We start from the raw sequence: 19,820 nt of genomic DNA on the forward strand, positions 1-19,820 counted from the left end.
TCAAAAGGAACAGGAATTGATCATAAAATATAATATTTTGGATTTTGAGTCACAAGGACTATACAATACCTATGTAAAATTATTTATTATTCCGATCATGAATATATATATATATATATAGCGTCAACGTAGTTTATCATATTTAATTTCCAAAGTAAATATTAAGAGTAATTTTTTCCTTGGAACTTTTCTACTGTACATCGGGAGCTATCATAACAAGTAACCTAACCTATGGTTTGACAAGTATAGTATCTACTGCCACCGATCTGTAATCGTCAATCGTCATATGGCTTCAAAACTACCTATCATAATCTGCATTCTGCACCAATTTTCGTTTGCACCAACGTTTTAAAAAGTACATAAAATAGCAAAAAAAAATCCAAAATTTAACGTGCCTGTTCAAACTTGAATGTATAAACGTCAATTGTCAAATATTATAATCAAAATCGATCGAGCCGCGTGTGCGTGTCACAGGAGACAGGAGTAGGTACAATGAGTTTCAAACGACACGCTAAAAAATAAAAACGGATTCACGAATGTTTTCGAACAATAAAAAATTTAAAGGGCCTGTGCTGCCGAACTCCGATGTGTAATGTGCATCGTGCGCCGGCTGAGCGTTCAACTTCACAGCCCACTATTAAGGTGCACTTCGCAGTTCGCACACGCCACACAAGTACGCATTACAAACCACTACACACAAACTATCGTCAACTCATAACTACAGATAACATCGAACAGTGAACATTAAAACGCACAGTAGGTACACACGCCGGGCACACCATACGTATTTTGAATTATTACAATATGTATATAATGCGTCGAAAGCGCATGCGCGCGCTCCAGTCCGTGTGTTGTGTTGCAGCACGCGGAGGAATCCGATTTTTGGCGCGCTTCCTGCCGCGGCGGCGGTCTCCGACCCGGTGGTGGGGAAAGCCGGTCTACGCGGCGGGGTTCCGGGGTCGAGCCCAACAGCTGTTCTCGATGAGCGGGAAACGGTTTGAACGCCGATTGCCGCCGCGCGGCCTGCCCGCCATTGGCCGGGCAACGGCAACGGCACACGGCAGCAGCCACCCGATTGGTCGCACCCCGCCACCGCCGGCACACGCACACGGACCGCTTGGATTCCCCGCCGCGCGACACCCTCCCCACCACCACCGTCAGCACAGTCGGTCCGCGTAAACAAAGGCTCCACCGCCGCCGCGTTACGAAAAGTAACCCGTGTCCACTGTCCACCGTCTAATCCCGAGGGAACGAAATAGCTTTACAAACGCGTAGAACCGTTGTCGTCCCGGTGTGTTTGCGGGACAGGAGCAGCTACGACTTTTCCCATGCCGCAGTGTAACGTATTATCCGCGTACGCGTCGCCGCCGCCGCCGCCGCCACATAATCATCGCGCGCGCGTGTGTGCATGTGTGTGAGTGTGTGCCTGTGTACGTGTGCGTGTGTTCCGTACAATTCGGTTGTGTTCAGTGTTGTTTATCGCCGACTGGATACTAACGTCTTGTCTCGCGTTCCGGCCGTAACCCGTTCAGAGAGCCGTGTGCCCACCGAGCCATATCCACCGGCGCCGACGACATGGGACGCGATCGCCGCACCGTCAACGCCACTGCGGCCGACCATTGACCGGCGTTTCGTCGTCACCGCCGACGATTTCTCGGGGTAAGTGTAACGCAACTACCAAGCACGGTGTCCCGCAGACTCCCGCGCAACGGACACCGCGCCTCCGGCATCTGGACCGCATCCGTCGCCACCCCCCTCCCACGGATGACCGGACGTCGCGCCGCCGTTTCAAAAAGCCTCGCGCGAATATCGCGTACTCTGCGCCGTCCCGTTTTCGCGTTTTCCGACCAAAGTTCCACCGCCCCTCCCGGCCATCCGACCATCACCCCCCTACCTATCGGGCCGTCGAGCGCGCCAGGCGGTTCGCGGCGTTTCGTGCGTTGGTACGGTCGCGCGCGCACCAGCCAAAACATAACCTCTATATCCGCGTATCTCCGCGCCGCCGTTACAGCGTCTCTGGCTCTTCATCCCCTTTGTTTCCGGGACTTTTGAAATCGCACCGTCTCGTCGCGCCGTGCCGCTGCACTCCGTTCGTCAAATGAGATGTGCTCGTCGTACGTCGCGGCCGCAAGTCACCGTTGCCACGCGAACCGGCCGCAGTAGTCCGTCGCTCTGTAAAACAACCCTAGGGGCAGCGAGCCAGCGACAGTGTTGTTTGTGTCCACCTAAACACCTCGTCCGTCGATTCGGTAATGTTTTCGTTACTGTCCGTGCACACCGATAACTCGACAAAGCCAACACTTTTCCAACTGGTCGCTACCTATCATATCCCTTTGTCTTGCTCATCATATACAACCCTTTCGTTTTCAACACGTCAACTGGACCGCCGATGAATTTGTTTGTTAGTTATGCACTGTTGTTCGATTTTGTCTAGAAATCTTATTTTGATGCTTTTTGTATTAGCTACTGTTCGATGTATGGCGTGTTTGAATTTCACTCATTTGTATTTCTTTGTCAACGTTCCCGTTGAACTTGGGGTGGAAACAAATAATGATGTACCTAGGTAATTTCTCTAACACTGCTGCAAACACAGCTTTTATTCTTTTATCAATCTGAACCTTTTTAAATATTTATTTTTGAATTTTCTAAACTTGTACTAATGCTAGAGTCATCTCAGTAAGCCGATAAAGTGATAATCCAGACACGCCAAGAAATCCGTCCTTGTTTTTGATGATCATGACAAAAAAATTACTAAATATATTATATCTGTCCTAGGTACCTACTACCTACGTGTACCTATAAAATAATCAACTATCTTAAATCTAAATTATAAAATAAATGAATTGCATTAAATACTTTAAAAGTTTAAAATGTATAACTTTACCTATCTACCTACCTCATTGATTATGTTTCATTAGTTAGTTTATACATATAGGTAGGTACTATTCTCTAATAATTAAATTATAATTATTTAATAGGTAGTTGACATTCTTTTAAATACATTAATCTTATATTACGCATATTTTTCAATAAGCTATTTCTGCAAATAATATTTGGGTAGGTTTAATAATTAATTAATTAATTTCAATATACATTTTGTTCCAATAACATATATCTACATATTTAAAATATATTGTTAACATACTTATTAGGTCTAAACCCTTTTTTAATAATAATCAATACATATGATCGTAGCTTTATTTGATCAATCCCATTAAATCAACTAGTGTTAAATATCAATTACCTATCTATAATATAATAGTATGTTAGTAATAGTTGTAGGAGGAGTTGATTGATTATTCCTGTATCTTAAATAGTTGTAAATTTGCCATAATATGAGAAATACCTTTTGTACCTATTACATTTTCAAGTTGTTTAATGAGTAATAAAAATGTTTTTCCTCCTTTTCCAATGACACTGTATGATAATCATTATTCCTTGTGCAACCCCATAACAAAATTAAATTTAAAATATTAAACCCACAGAAATCAACAAATAAAATGTTCAACATTGTTGCCCTCATAAAATACTAAAATACCAAATCTTAATGCACATCATAGGCAGGTAGGTATGTCCTAGTATATTTTATTTTCTTATCTCAGGTGTATTTAGCTGATACCTATCTAATGATTACTAATTACTAATTTATGAAAAATAATGTAGGCATCTACTTACAACATGATAAATAATATATTTGGTACTTTTTTTTTTGTTTATGATGTGGGAGGGATATTGTTAAAAGAACCCAGTACAGAACTCATTTTCTTCTTTCCAGCTTATGATTTACCATCCTTGGAGTTTTTTCCTGGCTTCCTTGAATATTTGAGGACTTTTAAATTAGTGGTGTAAGGTTTTATATTTAGTACCTACCTGTCTTATTTTATAAAAACTTAAAAAATAATTTATTTTTAACAGCAAAATTTTATATTTATTTTAGGTTTAACACTTTTTGAAGTATATTGTACAAAATGTCTAAGGCATGCAGGATGTTGAATCTGGACGAGGATGGATCTTCTACTCCAAATACAGCAATAATTAAATTAGGTGTGTGATTTTTTAAGTTTATTTTTTTCTTACTTATATTTAACTAAGTACTTACTATTAATTTATTAGTTATAATTATAACTATCAACTATATAAAATCTACCTATACATATTATATAGAATTTTATATAAAATCTACCTATACATATTTTATATAGATACCTAATCTCTTAGGTTTATCTTATTAAGGGGATTCGATACCGTGATTTTCTGTTTTTGTCTAACATACACGAAACATAGGATTTTAGACTGGTTATTTGCCAAACATACCAATTGCTCTAATGAAGCTATAAGAATTCTAAAAACAAATTTGAATTTGTCGTCAAGTCTACTTGAAATTGACTTTCCCACATTTTTGATTTTAACTACTCCAAAAATTAAAATATGAACATTTTTAAATACTCTTTTTTTTAAATGACATTTTTAGGAATTTGGGGGGATAATATCAAACATGTGGGAAAGTCGATTTCAAGTAGATTTGACGACAAATTCAAATCTGTTTTCAGAATTCTTATCATTTCAATAGATCCATTGGAATATTTGGCAAAACACATGTCTAAATTACTATGTCGCTCGTGTGTTAGATAAAAGCAGAAAATCATGGTATCGAATCCTCTTAAGTTTAGTTAATTATAGTTCTAAGTCATCATTACAGGGTGTAACAGGAAGACCTGACAGATGTAATAACTTTTGTTATTTAATTTTATTTTTTATATAATTTATTGGTTTAGACACTACACATATAGTATACCTAACATTTTTTATTTTTTTTTAATAGTGAAAATAATAATTTTAGTTTAAAAAATAGCCAATTTGTAAATTTGGTTCTAAAAAACTTGATTTTAAAAACATTTACTAAGTCAAATGATTTATTTTTTAAATGTCAATTTTTTGAAGTTAAGTAATTCATTATTTTAGATATTACCTAACAAGTTTAGTAGCTATTTAAAAATTCTCATATAATATTAAAAAAAATTGTATACTATTTGAATTTAAATGTTTTTTTTACGACTGGATCAATTTAACTTAACAAATATAATGAGATTTAATAAAATTAAACTACCTACTTATATGAATTATCTCAAATAAATGTTTTAACAACCAAACTTTTCCTAAAAACAGATTTACAAATTGGCTATTTTGAATTTAAAAAAAAAAAAAATATTTTTCAGATTTAAATTTTATATTTTAGTATTAAAAAAATGTAGGCATACCTACTATACGTTTAACATAAGCGTCTGTAAATGATATAAATTAAAATTAAAAATTAAAAAATATTGGTTAGAACAAAAGATATTTATTTTGTCAGGTCTTCCTGTTGTAGCCTGTACACTAAGTTTATTATCTGGACACTTTTAGTAGGTACTTATTTTAATATTTCATACATACATAACCTACCTATCGTTTTCTATATAATATATTATGAGCTATATGTCCATATATTCATATATTATTTTAATAAACAGTAGCTTTTGTTTATTTAAAAATTGTTCATTTTATTTTTAAAGCATTGACATAATTCTTTTGGTTCCAATTAATTCATATACCCTATCAATATTTCTAATCTTATTTTTTTTTTTTTTTTTTTTTTTTTTTTATATTTATATTTATATTTAATTTATTTAAGCATATTTACAATCTATACAATTTGTACAGTAAGTAAATTTGATAACATAGGTAATTAAAATGACTTGAATGTCTTGAGGAGGGAAAACCGTCCATCAACAGTACCTCCTATTTAATTTGATGGGTTCATATAATATGGAGACCGTTAGGCAAGAGCGTCTCTTGGCCATTTTCTTTTTAACCTCCTCGGAGGATTGTTGGGGATGGTTATAGAAGACGTGCGGGAGATTAGAGGGTTTTGGTTCGAGTGCAGTTTGGAGTGAAACTTTTTGTAATGACAAGTTTCTATTTCGTTGACTGTTGGGATTATGTAATGCGTCGTTGGTCATATACCATGGGGCTCCAGTTATTTGTCTAAGACATATAGACTGGAAAGCTTGTATGGGTCTTATATTGGATGGTTTGGCTTGGCCCCAGATTTGGATACCATATGACCAGAGGGGAGATTTTATTTTAAATCTTAAATGTTTGTTGTGAACCCTTTAAATTAAATTTTATGCTAATCTTAGGAGACAGAAGAATTCATTATAACCTTTTTATTTTATAACAAAGGATCTAGTATTTTACTAAACTGATCTGTCAATATATGTGCTATATTGTAGTATTAGCAAGTACTACCTGTGTATTTATACTTAATGCTATCTTAGTTGTTTTGCGTAGCAACAAAAATAAAAAGTCCGCAAACGTTTCTTAAACTTGAAGAAATTTAAACAAAAACTCAATTCATTGTATATAAATTGTTTAGGTATTATTTATTAATTATATTCTAAAATTAAAATGATGGTTATCATGTATTTGAACTTAATAATTTTGCATATATGTTATAAAACAGGATTTCCTGTCTACAATATCCCACTCTAACATTAACTTTAAATGCTATTTGAGTTGTAGAAGTTGATGGTTAATGTTCATAGGTTTTACCCAATAGACATTTGACGGTGTATTGTTTAAGGACCGTGAGTACCGTGGTGGCCATTACCTATGCACTAAGAGACCCATAGACAACCGGTTACAAAAAGTTAAATCAGTTATAACGATGTAATTATTTTTAGCTAAATAGGTACTTTAATTTATATTAGCTACTTATTATATTTAAGTTGCATAATTTATATATTTGACATATTTGTAAATAACTATTTATAATAATTAAGAGTGCACCATAACAACAATTTTTTTTGTTACAACCACTTCATTACTAGATGATTTTAAATAGATAAGCTTTTGACTTAATAATATAAATATTACAGATTATTATTTTCAAGCCTTAATTTAATTGTTTTTTTTTTTGTTCATGTTGTATATTATTTAAACATATATAATATATTTATTTTACAGATCAAAATATGACAACTTTCTTAACACCATCACCATATCATTTACTAGATCATGAATATGGCATGACACCACAAAATCAAATCATTCCAAATCCTCTTACATCACCATTAACAAAGTCACAAGTAAGTAATTAATTTTTAACTTGTATGGTTAAGTATTTAATAAATAAAACAAAATGTACCTAATCTGGATAACATAAATGAATTAAAATAAAAAAACTAGATAATCTTAATTTTGAAATTTTACAACACTCATTTATTTATGTATTAAATAGCCTATCAATTATTTAGTACTAATAGCTCTATTAATGAAAAAGTGGGAAAGTGGGTACCACTTTGCTGTACACCAGGTGTCAAGTGGGTTAGTCACTGTAATGGATGTGTTAAATTTGATTTAATTTTATATTTGTATATAAAAAATACATTTCTGAGTAGAGACTGTCAGCCTATATTATTTAGTGTCATATTACGATACTGTTGCTATTGAAGTAATTTATTTTACTATTACTAAACACAGGAGGTTGAATTCATTTTTGACAAAAACATATATGAAAATGATGCCGTTGTGTATATAGAATATAAAAATATACTTATACATTTTAAAAGTTTTAAGTACCTCACAAATAGTATTTTTAAATCACAACAAAATTACTAAAAATTTTAGGCATTCTTTTAATTACAAAGTTATTTGCAAATTTTCGTGGTTTTAATGAATTTTGTTCAATTTGAACATAAAATATATTATATTTTTTTTAAATTTGCTTACTTATAGGTATTTAATGTTTTTAAATTTCTGAAATATTAACTTATTAGGAACTTTGCATTACATTTTCAAACTTTTTGACTCATTAAATAGTATTTATCAAGATGTATAGAATAAACATTGAAAATTTAAAATTTTTTTCAAAAAGAATTCAAATATTTTAATATTTTACCAATTATAAAAAGTTTACATGTGAATATCGAAATTCATACAAATTTTATTAATAATAAGTTAAAGTTGAAGACTTTCCAGTAAACTTCCTTATTTGGTAATAAGTACAAAAACTTATGACTATAGTTTCAAAAGGAAATTTTTTATGAATTTCTAATTACAAATTTAAATTTTTTCTATTTTGATAAATGCTTATAAAAAGATACCTATCGTGGCTATGTATTTTCAGTAGTTTTTAATTATTGAAAACAATGATGGACTTTCAAAAGTTGTCTAACAAAAAAAAAAAATGGATCGACATTTATAAAAAAAAAAAAAGTGGGCAAGTGGATGTCGCTCTGCTGTACAGTAGGTTACAAGTGGGTCACTGTAATGGATTTGAATTCTATGATATAATATCATTGTATAAGAAAAAACGAATCTGAGCGAAAACGGTCTATGATATTACCAATTATATTTGATGATATTATTGTGAATAAAGTAATTTATATATAACCTATTTACGTGAAACCTTGTTTTAAATTTTCAATCCTTAGCCATAAAAGTTAAACATTTTATAAATTTTTAACTACAAAATAATTAATAAATTATAAATTTGATAAATGTTGTCAAAATTTGAACTTAAAATGCTTATAAAAAAAATTGTGCCTATGTATTTTTAATATTTGTTATATCAGGAGCCTTGCATTAAATTTTCAAGGTTTTTTACCCAACAAATAAAATTTTATTGATATTTATAGAAAATAAAACTAATAAAATTGGAAACTGAAAATGTTCCTAAACAGTTCAAAACAAATCAAATATTTTTAAAATTTTATTGTGTGTAGAAAATGCAAATATAAACAACCAGTGAAAATTTTATGTATATACGTTCATTTGTTTTAGAGTTACACCAAAAACCAAAATCAGTTTTCTCAAAAACCGATTTTGCGTAAAAATTCCCGTTTTCCCTTACTTTTTATTTTGTTTTTCCGGGCACTTTTGAAAACTATAAGTAATAATTTAAAAGTATAATTTAACTATAATATGTTAAATATTGACCTCCCAAAAGTACCAACTAGATTCACGTTCCCATTGAACAATATACTGAAGTTGAAAATCGAAACATTAAATCAACTACTAATTGTGTACACAAAAATAAAAAAATACATCATTGTAAAATCAATTCATTCATCGTTCCACTCAGAATCTAAAAATTGGATAATTTCAAATGTAAATAGCTCAAAAAAAGTTAAAATATTTTGAAAATTTTATCATGTACAGAAAATCATAATATAATACAAATATTTGTTGAAAATCTCATGTATCTGCTTATTCATTTTTAAGTTCGACCAAAAAATATTAAATTGACTATCAAGAACTGGGCTTACTTAAAAATTACAGTTTTTCCTTAATTTTTTTTTTCGACTTTTTTGATAAGTAGTAGAAAAGACTACTATTAATTTTTTTTTTCTCTTTACCTCTCAAGGTTTCAACTAGATCCAAGTTGCTACCAGAACCTATCCTTAAGTTGAAAATTAAAGAATTTTTACAGCCTCAACTGATGACTGCCCCTGTCCCCCCAAAAAAATTTATATAGAAATAATGTTTATTTTTACTTAAGAAATGTTGTACACAATGAGTAAAATACATGAGTGGTTCTAATATTCTAGAAAATAAATAATCCTATGTTTATTTATTTAAAGACTGGTATTTCTCTATATTTTCAAATTCTAACTTGTATTATCGTTTATTGATATCTTGTTTAAGGGTGTAAAACGAAGATTAAATTTAGAGTCACTCAATTTTGGATATGACGATGTTACACCTTCAACAGCTAAGCTTATGAGAAAATGGTCCAGTTCAAGTGCTGGTAGTGAACCCAGTCCTGCTCAAAATGGTTAGAAAAATAATATGTTAAATAATAAATTTTAATTTATTTAAATGTATGCTTAAATTTAAGTAATAAATGTACAATTTTTATTATTTTAGTAGCAGGAAAGAAGTGTTCTGAACGTCCAACACGTTATGATACCTCTTTGGGCTTATTGACCAAAAAATTTATTGGTCTGCTTGAAAATTCTACAGATGGTGTTGTTGATTTAAATATAGCATCAGAAAAGTTGGATGTACAAAAACGAAGAATATATGACATAACCAATGTTCTAGAAGGTATTGGAATTTTGGAAAAAAAATCCAAAAATAATATTCAATGGAAGTAAGTTGCACAAAATATATTATACTTGTAGACTTGTAAGTAGTGTGGTATTCACAAAACAATTTTTTTCAGGGGTGGAAATGCATTTGGGTCTGACAAAAATAATGTTCAACAGGACTTAGAAAAAATGAAAGCCAAAGAAGAAGAATTAGATAATTTGATTTTAAATACTGGTATGGTTAAAATAATTAAAATAAAGTTTTTAAATTCTTCCAAACATCATTAATTTTGTTAATTAGATCAACATTGAGTTTATGATGCAATTTCTAAGAATAATATGAAATACTGTGGATATAAGCCATATGCTTATTAATTCAATTTTTTAATTAATAAAATATTATTTTTTCATTGGTATATATGTATGATAAAATATTTTATTAATATTTTTTTATAGAACGAGATATAAAACAACTGACAGAAGATAAAAGATTTGGATATGTTACTTATCAAGATATTAGGTCAATTGAATCATTTAGACAAAAGACTGTTTTGGTTGTTAAAGCCCCTCCAGAAACTGAATTACAAGTACCTCAAGATCACACTGATGGAGATGTAAGTATAATATTAATTTTATTTTAGATTCTGAACTGAGGGATTTTACAATGAAAGGTTCTAAAAATTAAATTTATCCTATAAATTAATTAGTTAAAAATGATAAGAATGTACATTAAATTGATTCTAATTAAAGATCAATTCAATGGCGCCTAAGTTTTTAAAATGTGGTCGGGCAATTTCAAAACTTTGCGACCTCAATATCTTAATTATTTAATATAGATGTACTAACCCTAATATATATTTATTTATAATCATATTTTTAGTATACTCATGATCACAATAAAGTTATGATGTAAATTTAAATGTGGACCAGCGACACTGGGTCAATTTAACATTAGTAACATAAGATTTGGTTTGGGATTTTCTTTTTTTATTCTAATAAACGGTTAATTCTACAAACCAGTGATCACATTAAGTAGAACTCATTCTATTAGCATTTTTTTATCTTCTATATGATAAAATATTCAAAATATTTTGATTCTTTCTGAGCTATTTACAGACATTTAAAATGAAGAATTGTTTGTTTTTTTTTCTATAAATGTCAAAAAAAAAATTTGACATTTACATGATTGTAACTTACTCCTCAATGATGAAGTACCCTCAATATTAACTCTACAGCAGATGGATTGCTAGAGCTCGGATTTAAATGCACTAAAAATATCTAAAAATGAATTTAATATGTATAATTATATGCGGATATTTATAAATGTAAAAAAAAAAAAACGAGTAAACATTTAATTTGTGGGCATGGCAGAAACCTACAGGTGCCCAACTTGAAATTCTGCCAAACCTAAAAAACGTGTTTCTACCAACCGTCCCCCCCCTTACAAAACAACAAAACAGATAATGGCCATAGTTGCAATGCTTAAATACAATAATTAAAATATATATATCATTTGTATTACATTATTTTAGGTACTGTACTACACTATAATACTCTGATAAAAGTTGTATGTGATTTAATTGGTTAATTAGTTGGTGTGAAGATACATTTTAGCCTTATTTTAAAACCAAATTACCTCTTCTTATATAGTTAAAAATTATATAGTACTATGTTTATATTTCAAAGAAGTCAATTTTTTAATCATAATAGAAAAAATAGATAGAAAATATCTTAAAAAATTAAAAGATGCTTTAAAAACACGCAAAAAAATATTGCGGTGACATTATGGAGTACTTGGAAATTATTGTGTAAGACATTCCAAAAAGAAATATTCAAATGCATTTTCTCATTGAAATCCAAGCCCTGGTGATTACCTACTTTAACCCTTTTTTATATTAAAATGTTTATTTTTTCATAGCAAAAGATGTATATGAAAAGTAACACTGGTGAAATAGAGGTGTTCTTATGCCCAGAGTATAATACCAATACAATTTTACACCAACCACAAAGCCAGTTAAGGCCGTATACATCTCAGGTTAGTATAATTGTAATTAATGTTTCAACATTTGAATTAATTTTAAATTAAAATTTTTATAGGGGGCCAATAATTCAACAATTGGCAATACGGTTATAAAATCGCCTCAAAAATCTTCAGTTATTCAACAGTCACCAACATATTTGTCACACAAATATAAGATGGAAAACATCAAGGAATCTGAAACTGTAGAAAATGTAGAGAATACAACAATAAGAAAATTCAAGGAAGAGCCATTGGATGATCAGCAGTATATACCTAGTACAAGTGGTTCCGGTATGCAAATTATTACACATATACCACGTTACGTTTTACACGCACATCCTGGTTTATGCATGATATGGCCATGAAGTTCCAAACTGTTACTGTTGCTCGCTTATATTTTCTTCTACTTTTTTTTAGTTCGAACTAATATTTAACCTTCTTAATACTATACTAGCTTTTATATTTGGTTTCCACTTTTTCCTAACTATTTAAGTGAATAACAGTATGATGCATGATAGAAATATTATTCTAAATGAGCGATCGCTGATCATGTTCATTGGTTTACCTGTAGTTTATTTTGTTTTGTTTCGTTTTGTTTTGTTTTTGTTTTTTATTGACAGTCATTTACCACTCTATTTACAACAATATTATTACATAAAATACTATATCTTATAATTTGTAATGTTTATTGAAACATGTGATACCTACCTTATACCTTTTTAATGTGAAACATTAAATAGAATTTACTTATCATAACATTTGTTGTATACTCTCATTGGTTAGTGGCATTTAATCTAAATGATTGAATGCTATTCAATCAAATATTTTAATACTGAAAGGTGGCAATATTTGTAATAACCTTAAGTGGAATAATATATATAAATATGTCATAATACTATTTTATATTTAGTTCATTAGTATTCATAATATTACATGTTTGGTATGTGTATTATTCACATCATGTTTTGAATTTGTACAAGATAAAGTCATTACTTTTTAGTTACAATGCAGTATTATTGCCACCTTTTTTCTATTACTTTTTACCACTTAACTAATTTTGCGAGATAAATCTCATTATATATAATAAATATTTATATATTTTTTTTTTGGTAGTTACTAGTTTATATTTATTTTTCTTGTATATAACTTATGGGTTCATTTCAGTCGTTAATCTTGACAAAATAAAAATTTTGTTTATTTGAATGTAATTTAGATATAATAATGTTCTTATAGATAAACCAAATTAAATGAATCTCAATGATACTTAAAAAGTAATAAATTATCATTTTGTTGTACAAAGTTTTTATTTTATTATATTATTAATAATACTAAATTTTTTTTTTTATTTTTTTTTTGCTTATTTGTTATATTACCTAACCCTGTCTTGTATTATATACTTTTTGCTTTTTTAATCTTATAATAATACTATAACCCTGTTGTTACTTGTTGGGGAATATGAAAAGCAAAATTATACCGTTTACTGTAGTTATATTTTTGCTCATCCATCCACATTATCCGAAAGTTTAAAAAATTTGCCATTCATTGCTTCGGGTATACTGCTGTTGGGAAAACACAGTCATGTCGGTCGTCCGCTGAATTTTACGAGTGCCGCATGTAATGTATGTCTTGTAGCACCATGGAATTCAGCTGTCGCCTGGTGTGTTATCTGCTTCTGCCTTATGTACAATCGGCGCTTCTTCATATACCACATAAACACATTTTGATGTTGTGTATAACATGAAATATTGTACTTAAATAATATTAATGATGGATAATGATGTGCATCCACTTAATTCAGATTATGGTCCAGTGAAGCAGCTAATGAGAATGTTAATAATAGCTTTATATTAAACTGTTAAACATTAACATATTAATATTGTGTTCATGAGTTTATTTATTATTTATACAAATACATGTTTCATAAATTATAAATAGTATGTACTCATAAATATGTAATGTATATTAGCTATTGTTTTTTTTATCAACCATTTCGTCTTGATATTTGTCAAAATTACAATAGTAAATTGTTTCTCATTGCTATAGTTAAATCATAATAATGTATTTATGTTTGGATTTACAATGAAAAAAGTGTTTGTTATTAGCCTAGCATTGTCTTACTGTTTTTAAGCTTTTTTTTTTCTTTCATAATTGCATGAGTTAGTTGCTTTATTGAATAAGTGCTTTTTTCATAATTTGTAGTCACCTTTTATTGTGTTTTTTTAGCCAAAGATACATTTGAGATATCTTGTGAACCTTTCTTGATGCTTGAACCTCCAAACGAAGATGACTACAACTACTGTCTGGACTCAGATGAGGGTCTTGGTGACTTGTTTGGCTTCAGGTTATAAATAGGTTAATACAATTATTCTTAGTATATATATAAATGTGTGTTTATTTTTTTTTGCTAATTGTAAATCCCTTCGTTTTCCCCCTTGTATAACAATTCTTTTATTTACTTACCATTTGGTATATCTATTTAATTAAACAATTTTTTATTTCATATTTTTTTAAACAAAATTTTAATTTATCCCAAGTTAAATTTTCTTGAATAACTATTATTTAAAAACCATTAATTTTACTATGTATTATGTTTTTATTTTAGTTTCCAATCTATTTTTTATTTTTTGGACATACAATTATTTTGATATCAAGGTACAAAAATAAGTATTTTCGAGTATCGTTGTATATTTGAAATTAAAAATTCGGTTATGAAAATGTGTTCAAATTATTATTTATTTTGTTTTAACCAATTTTATTTCTGTTTATGTCCTTTTCGTTAATGTGCAATTTTTGGTCGTTTATTTACTAGTAATTTGTTACTATGCTAAATATGCGCTATTTTTAAAAGAGACAAAATTATATTTTATGCTATTTAGTGCCTTTTATTTGTTAAAAATAAATTTTGAGCTTTCCCTTAAAACAAAACTGTTGTACAAGGAATGGGTATGCTCGCCATTCAGAACTGAAACACACCTTGTGTATTATAAAATCATCAATTTCTGTATATTAAAATGTCTAAAATATAAATTGTATATTTTATTACTTTTAGATTTAGAATTTACCTATAGTGATTAAGTGAAAATTAGAATTAATATTCCAAAATTAATTATGTAAATTTACCTTTATGTAAGTACTCAAATTTGTTTTTTTTTTATACACTTGTATATTGAGACAATGTATTTTTTCCTCTTCATGATCTATACCCAATCCGGCGATCTCAATCGATTGATACACTACATTATACCTGATGTCCATTTTGGATTAAAATTTATTTTAACACTACAAGTTGTTGGTTACTCAACATATACAAATGTGTAGTGTGTGTTGTTACAAACCTATTTGGTCTGAACTCTGAAGGTCTTTGTATGTGTATTCCTACCACGTATATTTACCGCGATAATGTTCTTACATAGATGTGAAATTTAGTTCAAGATCAACCAATTTTATAATTTGCATACAAATTTTTTTGAATGAATTAATCTTATCGATATTTAACATTAAAAAAATACTGTGTATATCAGTGACGACTCCTAAATTTGAAACTCTGTGGCGAACCTAAATAATCAGGGTATTGTAACCACCAATAAGAGTCCTCCCGCCAGCTGAGAATTGCTGATATACATCATCAGTTTCTAGTTTACTTTTTAAGTAGTTTTAATATAGTATATTATCTCTTGTGCTATCAATGACAATTTGGTTTAGCATTCAGTAAGATTAGTGAATTGGTTTCTGTATTAATCAAATGTTCGTCCAATTGCATTTTACCATGCACTTTTAGCTCATTAAGTACCTATCAATTGCTTTAATGTAAATTTCACAATCTTCTTGAGTCTTATTGTTAAATATATTTTCCACAGGTCGGTAATTTTTGAAATACATTTGAATGAAAATTTTCAGATAAATATCTACCTTAAATCTGAAACTCACCTTTTGTTTTGGTATTTTTCTTCTTTATTATTATTATTATTATTATTATTATTATTTTTTTTTTTTTTTAGGACAACATGCCAATGTAATTTATATATTTATTATTATTATTTTAGTTTAATTATTAATATACAATAGACATTTTTGATTTACAGTTTTATTTTAATACATTTAAAACAAGCTTATTGTCTAGTTTATACTAACCTAATAAAGTCAGAGGTTATAATAAATGGATGTTGAATTTAAAATTCAGAAAATGAGTGAATACCTATTAAAAGTTTGTTTCATATTTAACTATTTAAGTAATAATTATAGTTTTGACTTATTTATTTTATTGACCAACATTTTAATAATTATGATTAGTATTAGATATTTAATATAATATATACAGGAATTTTAAATTGAAATAAATACAACTTTGGGGTACCTTTATCTACTGAGCTGCTATAATTATACATAATTGATACATATTTTATACTGAGTGACAATAATTCTGTGCAGGACATGTTAATAAACCAGGACATCAGGTGTTGAATAAAATATAATACAACAATTAGTTTCATTTTTTTAAGTAACAGTATTCAAATACTTTTAATGTCACATATTTTAAATAATTTTTTTTTAGTATTGAATAGGTAGTTACTTAATTTTTAATTTGAAGTATGTGATATGTTTAATTTTTTGGTATTGTTTATTACCTATAGGTAATAATAAAATGTAAGTACTTCTACAATAAAATAAAATTGTTCATAATAAAATATAGATACAAAGGCATAGCCAGGGGGTGAAAGCAATTGACTCGCCAATTGACTCGTAATCTTTCAGGCAATCCTTTGTAAATGATTTAGGCCCGGTTTATTTCAACTTTGTGTCATATTCATATAAAAAAAAGGTGGATAAGTGGATGTCACTCTGCTGTACAGTAGGTTACAAGTGGGTCACTGTAATGGATGGTGTTAAATTTGAATTCAATGATATAATATCATTGTATGAGAAAAACGATTCTGAGCGAAAACCGTCGGTCAGCCTATGATATTAGCAAGTATATTTGATGATATTATTGTGAATAAAGTAATTTATATATAACCTATTTACGTGGAGCCTTGTTTTAAATTTTCAATCCTTAGCCATAAAAGTTAAAAATTTATAAATTTTTAACCACAAAATAATTAATAAATTATAAATTTGATAAATGTTGTCAAAATTTGAACTTTAAATACTTATAAAAAAAAATTGTGCTTATGTATTTTTCATATTTTTCAACTGCTATTAGAACGATAAATCAGGAGCCTTATATTAAATTTTCACGCTTTTTTACCCAACAAATAAAAATGTATTAATATTTAATGAAAAAAAAATTAAAAAAATTGAAAATTGACAATGTCCGTAAACAGCTCAAAAAGAGTCAAAATATTTTCAACATTTTATGGTGTATAGAAAATGTTAATATAAACATTCAGTGAAATTTTCAAGTATCTACAGTCATTCGGTTTTTTAATTACAATAAAATAAGAAAATTGTTACATGAGAAATCGAGTAAATATCAAATGTTGTAAAAATATAAATTTCAGACGCTCATAAAAATTTAATTTAAATTTCTTCTAGACATTTTTTTTTTTGATAAAGGTAGACAAACTTATGAGTTATCTTATATTACATTTTCAAATCTTAGATTTAAAAAGAAAAATTTTTATGAATTCTCAACTCAAAATAATTTGCTATTTTTCGTGATTTTTCCGTATTTTGTCAAAATTTGAACTTTAAATGCTTATAAATAAAAACTGTGACTAAGGATTTTTAATTTTTTTCATCTGCCTTTGAAACAATAACCTAGGAGCCTTCTATTAAATTGTCAAGCTTTTTTACTCAACAGATAAAATTTTATTGATATTTATAGAAAAAAAACTGAAAAAATTGAAAACTGACAATGGCCGTAAACAGCTCAAAAAGAGTCAAAATATTTTGTAAATTTTATGGTGTATAGAAAATGCTAATATAAACATTCAGTCAAAATTTCATGTCCCTATGGTCATTTGTTTTAGAGTTACACCAAAAACCAAAATCGATTTTCTCAAAAACAGATTTTGCGTAAAAATTCCCGTTTTTTCTTAATTTTTCTTTTGTTTTTCACGTCGCTTGTGAAAACTACTGGGAAATTTTGACCCTTTTGACCCCCCAAAGTACCAACTAGATTCACTTTCCTTTCAGAAAAGTTACTATTGAAGAAAATCCAAGCACTTTTACTGTCCTAAAAGGTGATGACAGACACAAAAATAATAAAAAAAAAACACACATCATTGTAAAATCAATACATTCATCGCTTCGCTCAGAATCTAAAACGTCTACTGTACCAAAACTAATCCTATAAAAAAAATATTTACCACTGGTTGTTTTCCCAACTAGCATAATCAAATTCCTCTTTTTTTTTAATTACTTAATGTTTTAATCTTTTCAATATTGTACTAATCACACATATTTTATCAATTGTATAGGTTACTCTCTATCTCAACCTTATAGATCATATACTATGGATGGAGCCACAGCGTATTAAATCAATACAAAAAACGTTGCCGATATAGCTTGTAGTTCATTAAAGGTTGCTGCAGCACAGACAATTTACAAAAGTCCTTGGTAAGGTATTGTGTAGGTACATAACCCGATTTTCGTACTTATATAAGCATTCTTAAATGGTGGGAAGGCTAAGAAAAATGGTCGCAAAATGTCTATACAACATGCACGTAGGTGAAATAATTAGAAATCGTCAGTAATTTTTCAAAATTGTAAAACCAGTGGCGTCATTTCAGTTTTTAATAGAGGGGGGCAAAGGTTTAGACCGGCCCAAATGAGTAAAAAAAAATTGCTCGCTTCGCTCGTAAGAAAATATCTACTTACATTTTATCAAATTACCATTCTCACTTCACTTATATTATAATTAAAATTTTTTTTTTCTCTAATTAATACAACCTTTTCTTCTAGGTAACAACATAATTTGAAAATACAAGGAACCAGATATTTTACAGAAATATTATTGTATACCTATACCAATTAAAACTCAGTAAACTATTTTGAAAATTTTTATTAATTAATATAAATATTATTAGTTTATTAAAGGATATCTTCTTTTTTTCATTTTTGAAAATGTATCGACTGCATCGTCTAAATTAATTTTACTTGATACATCACTTTCCACTGCAATGACCAGTAAATCACTCAGTCGTTCATTTCCCATTGTTAGCCGTAAATGGGTTTTAACTAATTTTAGAGAAGAAAAAAATCGTTCATTGGAAGCAGTAGTAACAGGCAGAGTCATAAGAATATTTACAATTTTAAGAGTTTCTTGAAAAGCATTTGGAAGTTGATTTAAAATTTTGGAAATAGAATAAAGGTCATGAATTCCATCATCTCGGTCTTTGTTTGCATGATTTATTAAATTTTTTGCAGATGGAAAATCACTTTGAAGATTTTCATAATTAATTTTAAAATGTCTATAATGGTCAATAAAGGTTAACTATTATTATTCACTATTATTGTTGTGCATACAATATTATGTTTTTTTCCTTCACAAAACACACACACACACACACACTAACACACAAACATGCACGTGCCCGCATGTGTCTAAATATAAATATACAATATAGGTATAAGGTATTCCAACTATCAATTATTAATTAAAAATGTATCTTTGTGACAATAATTTCTTAGTACACGATAAAATATTTTCTGAAAATATTATAAAAATAGGTACGTTTTTGAGGTAATAAGATATAATAATGATTAAACGGCAACAACCCGTCACA

The 19,820-nt window shown here is 29.1% G+C and overlaps 1 protein-coding gene across 2 annotated transcripts; it reads left to right on the forward strand.

The window, feature by feature from the left end:
* The first annotated feature begins 1,157 nt into the window (after positions 1 to 1,157).
* Positions 1,158 to 16,168, forward strand: LOC132938753 (transcription factor E2F6-like). Of its 2 annotated transcripts, none has more exons than XM_061005772.1 (10): positions 1,158 to 1,659; positions 3,938 to 4,044; positions 7,006 to 7,127; positions 9,688 to 9,817; positions 9,910 to 10,135; positions 10,208 to 10,308; positions 10,530 to 10,687; positions 11,992 to 12,108; positions 12,171 to 12,384; positions 14,317 to 16,168. In XM_061005772.1, exons 2-10 carry the CDS (start codon positions 3,969 to 3,971, stop codon positions 14,439 to 14,441), a joined length of 1,269 nt encoding a protein of 422 aa, XP_060861755.1. In that variant the 5' UTR covers positions 1,158 to 1,659; positions 3,938 to 3,968; the 3' UTR covers positions 14,442 to 16,168. The 2 variants fall into 2 exon arrangements, with proteins under 2 accessions (XP_060861755.1, XP_060861756.1); XM_061005773.1 differs by lacking the exon at positions 1,158 to 1,659 and adding an exon at positions 1,808 to 2,249.
* Positions 16,169 to 19,820: the final 3,652 nt, after the last annotated feature.

The sequence above is a fragment of the Metopolophium dirhodum genome, chromosome 2, assembly GCF_019925205.1.
Source record: "Metopolophium dirhodum isolate CAU chromosome 2, ASM1992520v1, whole genome shotgun sequence".
NCBI classification, from domain to species: Eukaryota; Metazoa; Arthropoda; class Insecta; order Hemiptera; family Aphididae; genus Metopolophium; species Metopolophium dirhodum.

Coding starts and splice junctions, on each gene's coding strand:
- LOC132938753 (XM_061005772.1), top strand. CDS start 3,969: ATGTCTAAGGCATGCAGGATGTTGAATCTGGACGAGGATGGATCTTCT. Junction 4,045..7,005: donor TACAGCAATAATTAAATTAG/GTGTGTGATTTT, acceptor TTTATTTTACAG/ATCAAAATATGACAACTTTC. Junction 9,818..9,909: donor ACCCAGTCCTGCTCAAAATG/GTTAGAAAAATA, acceptor TTATTATTTTAG/TAGCAGGAAAGAAGTGTTCT.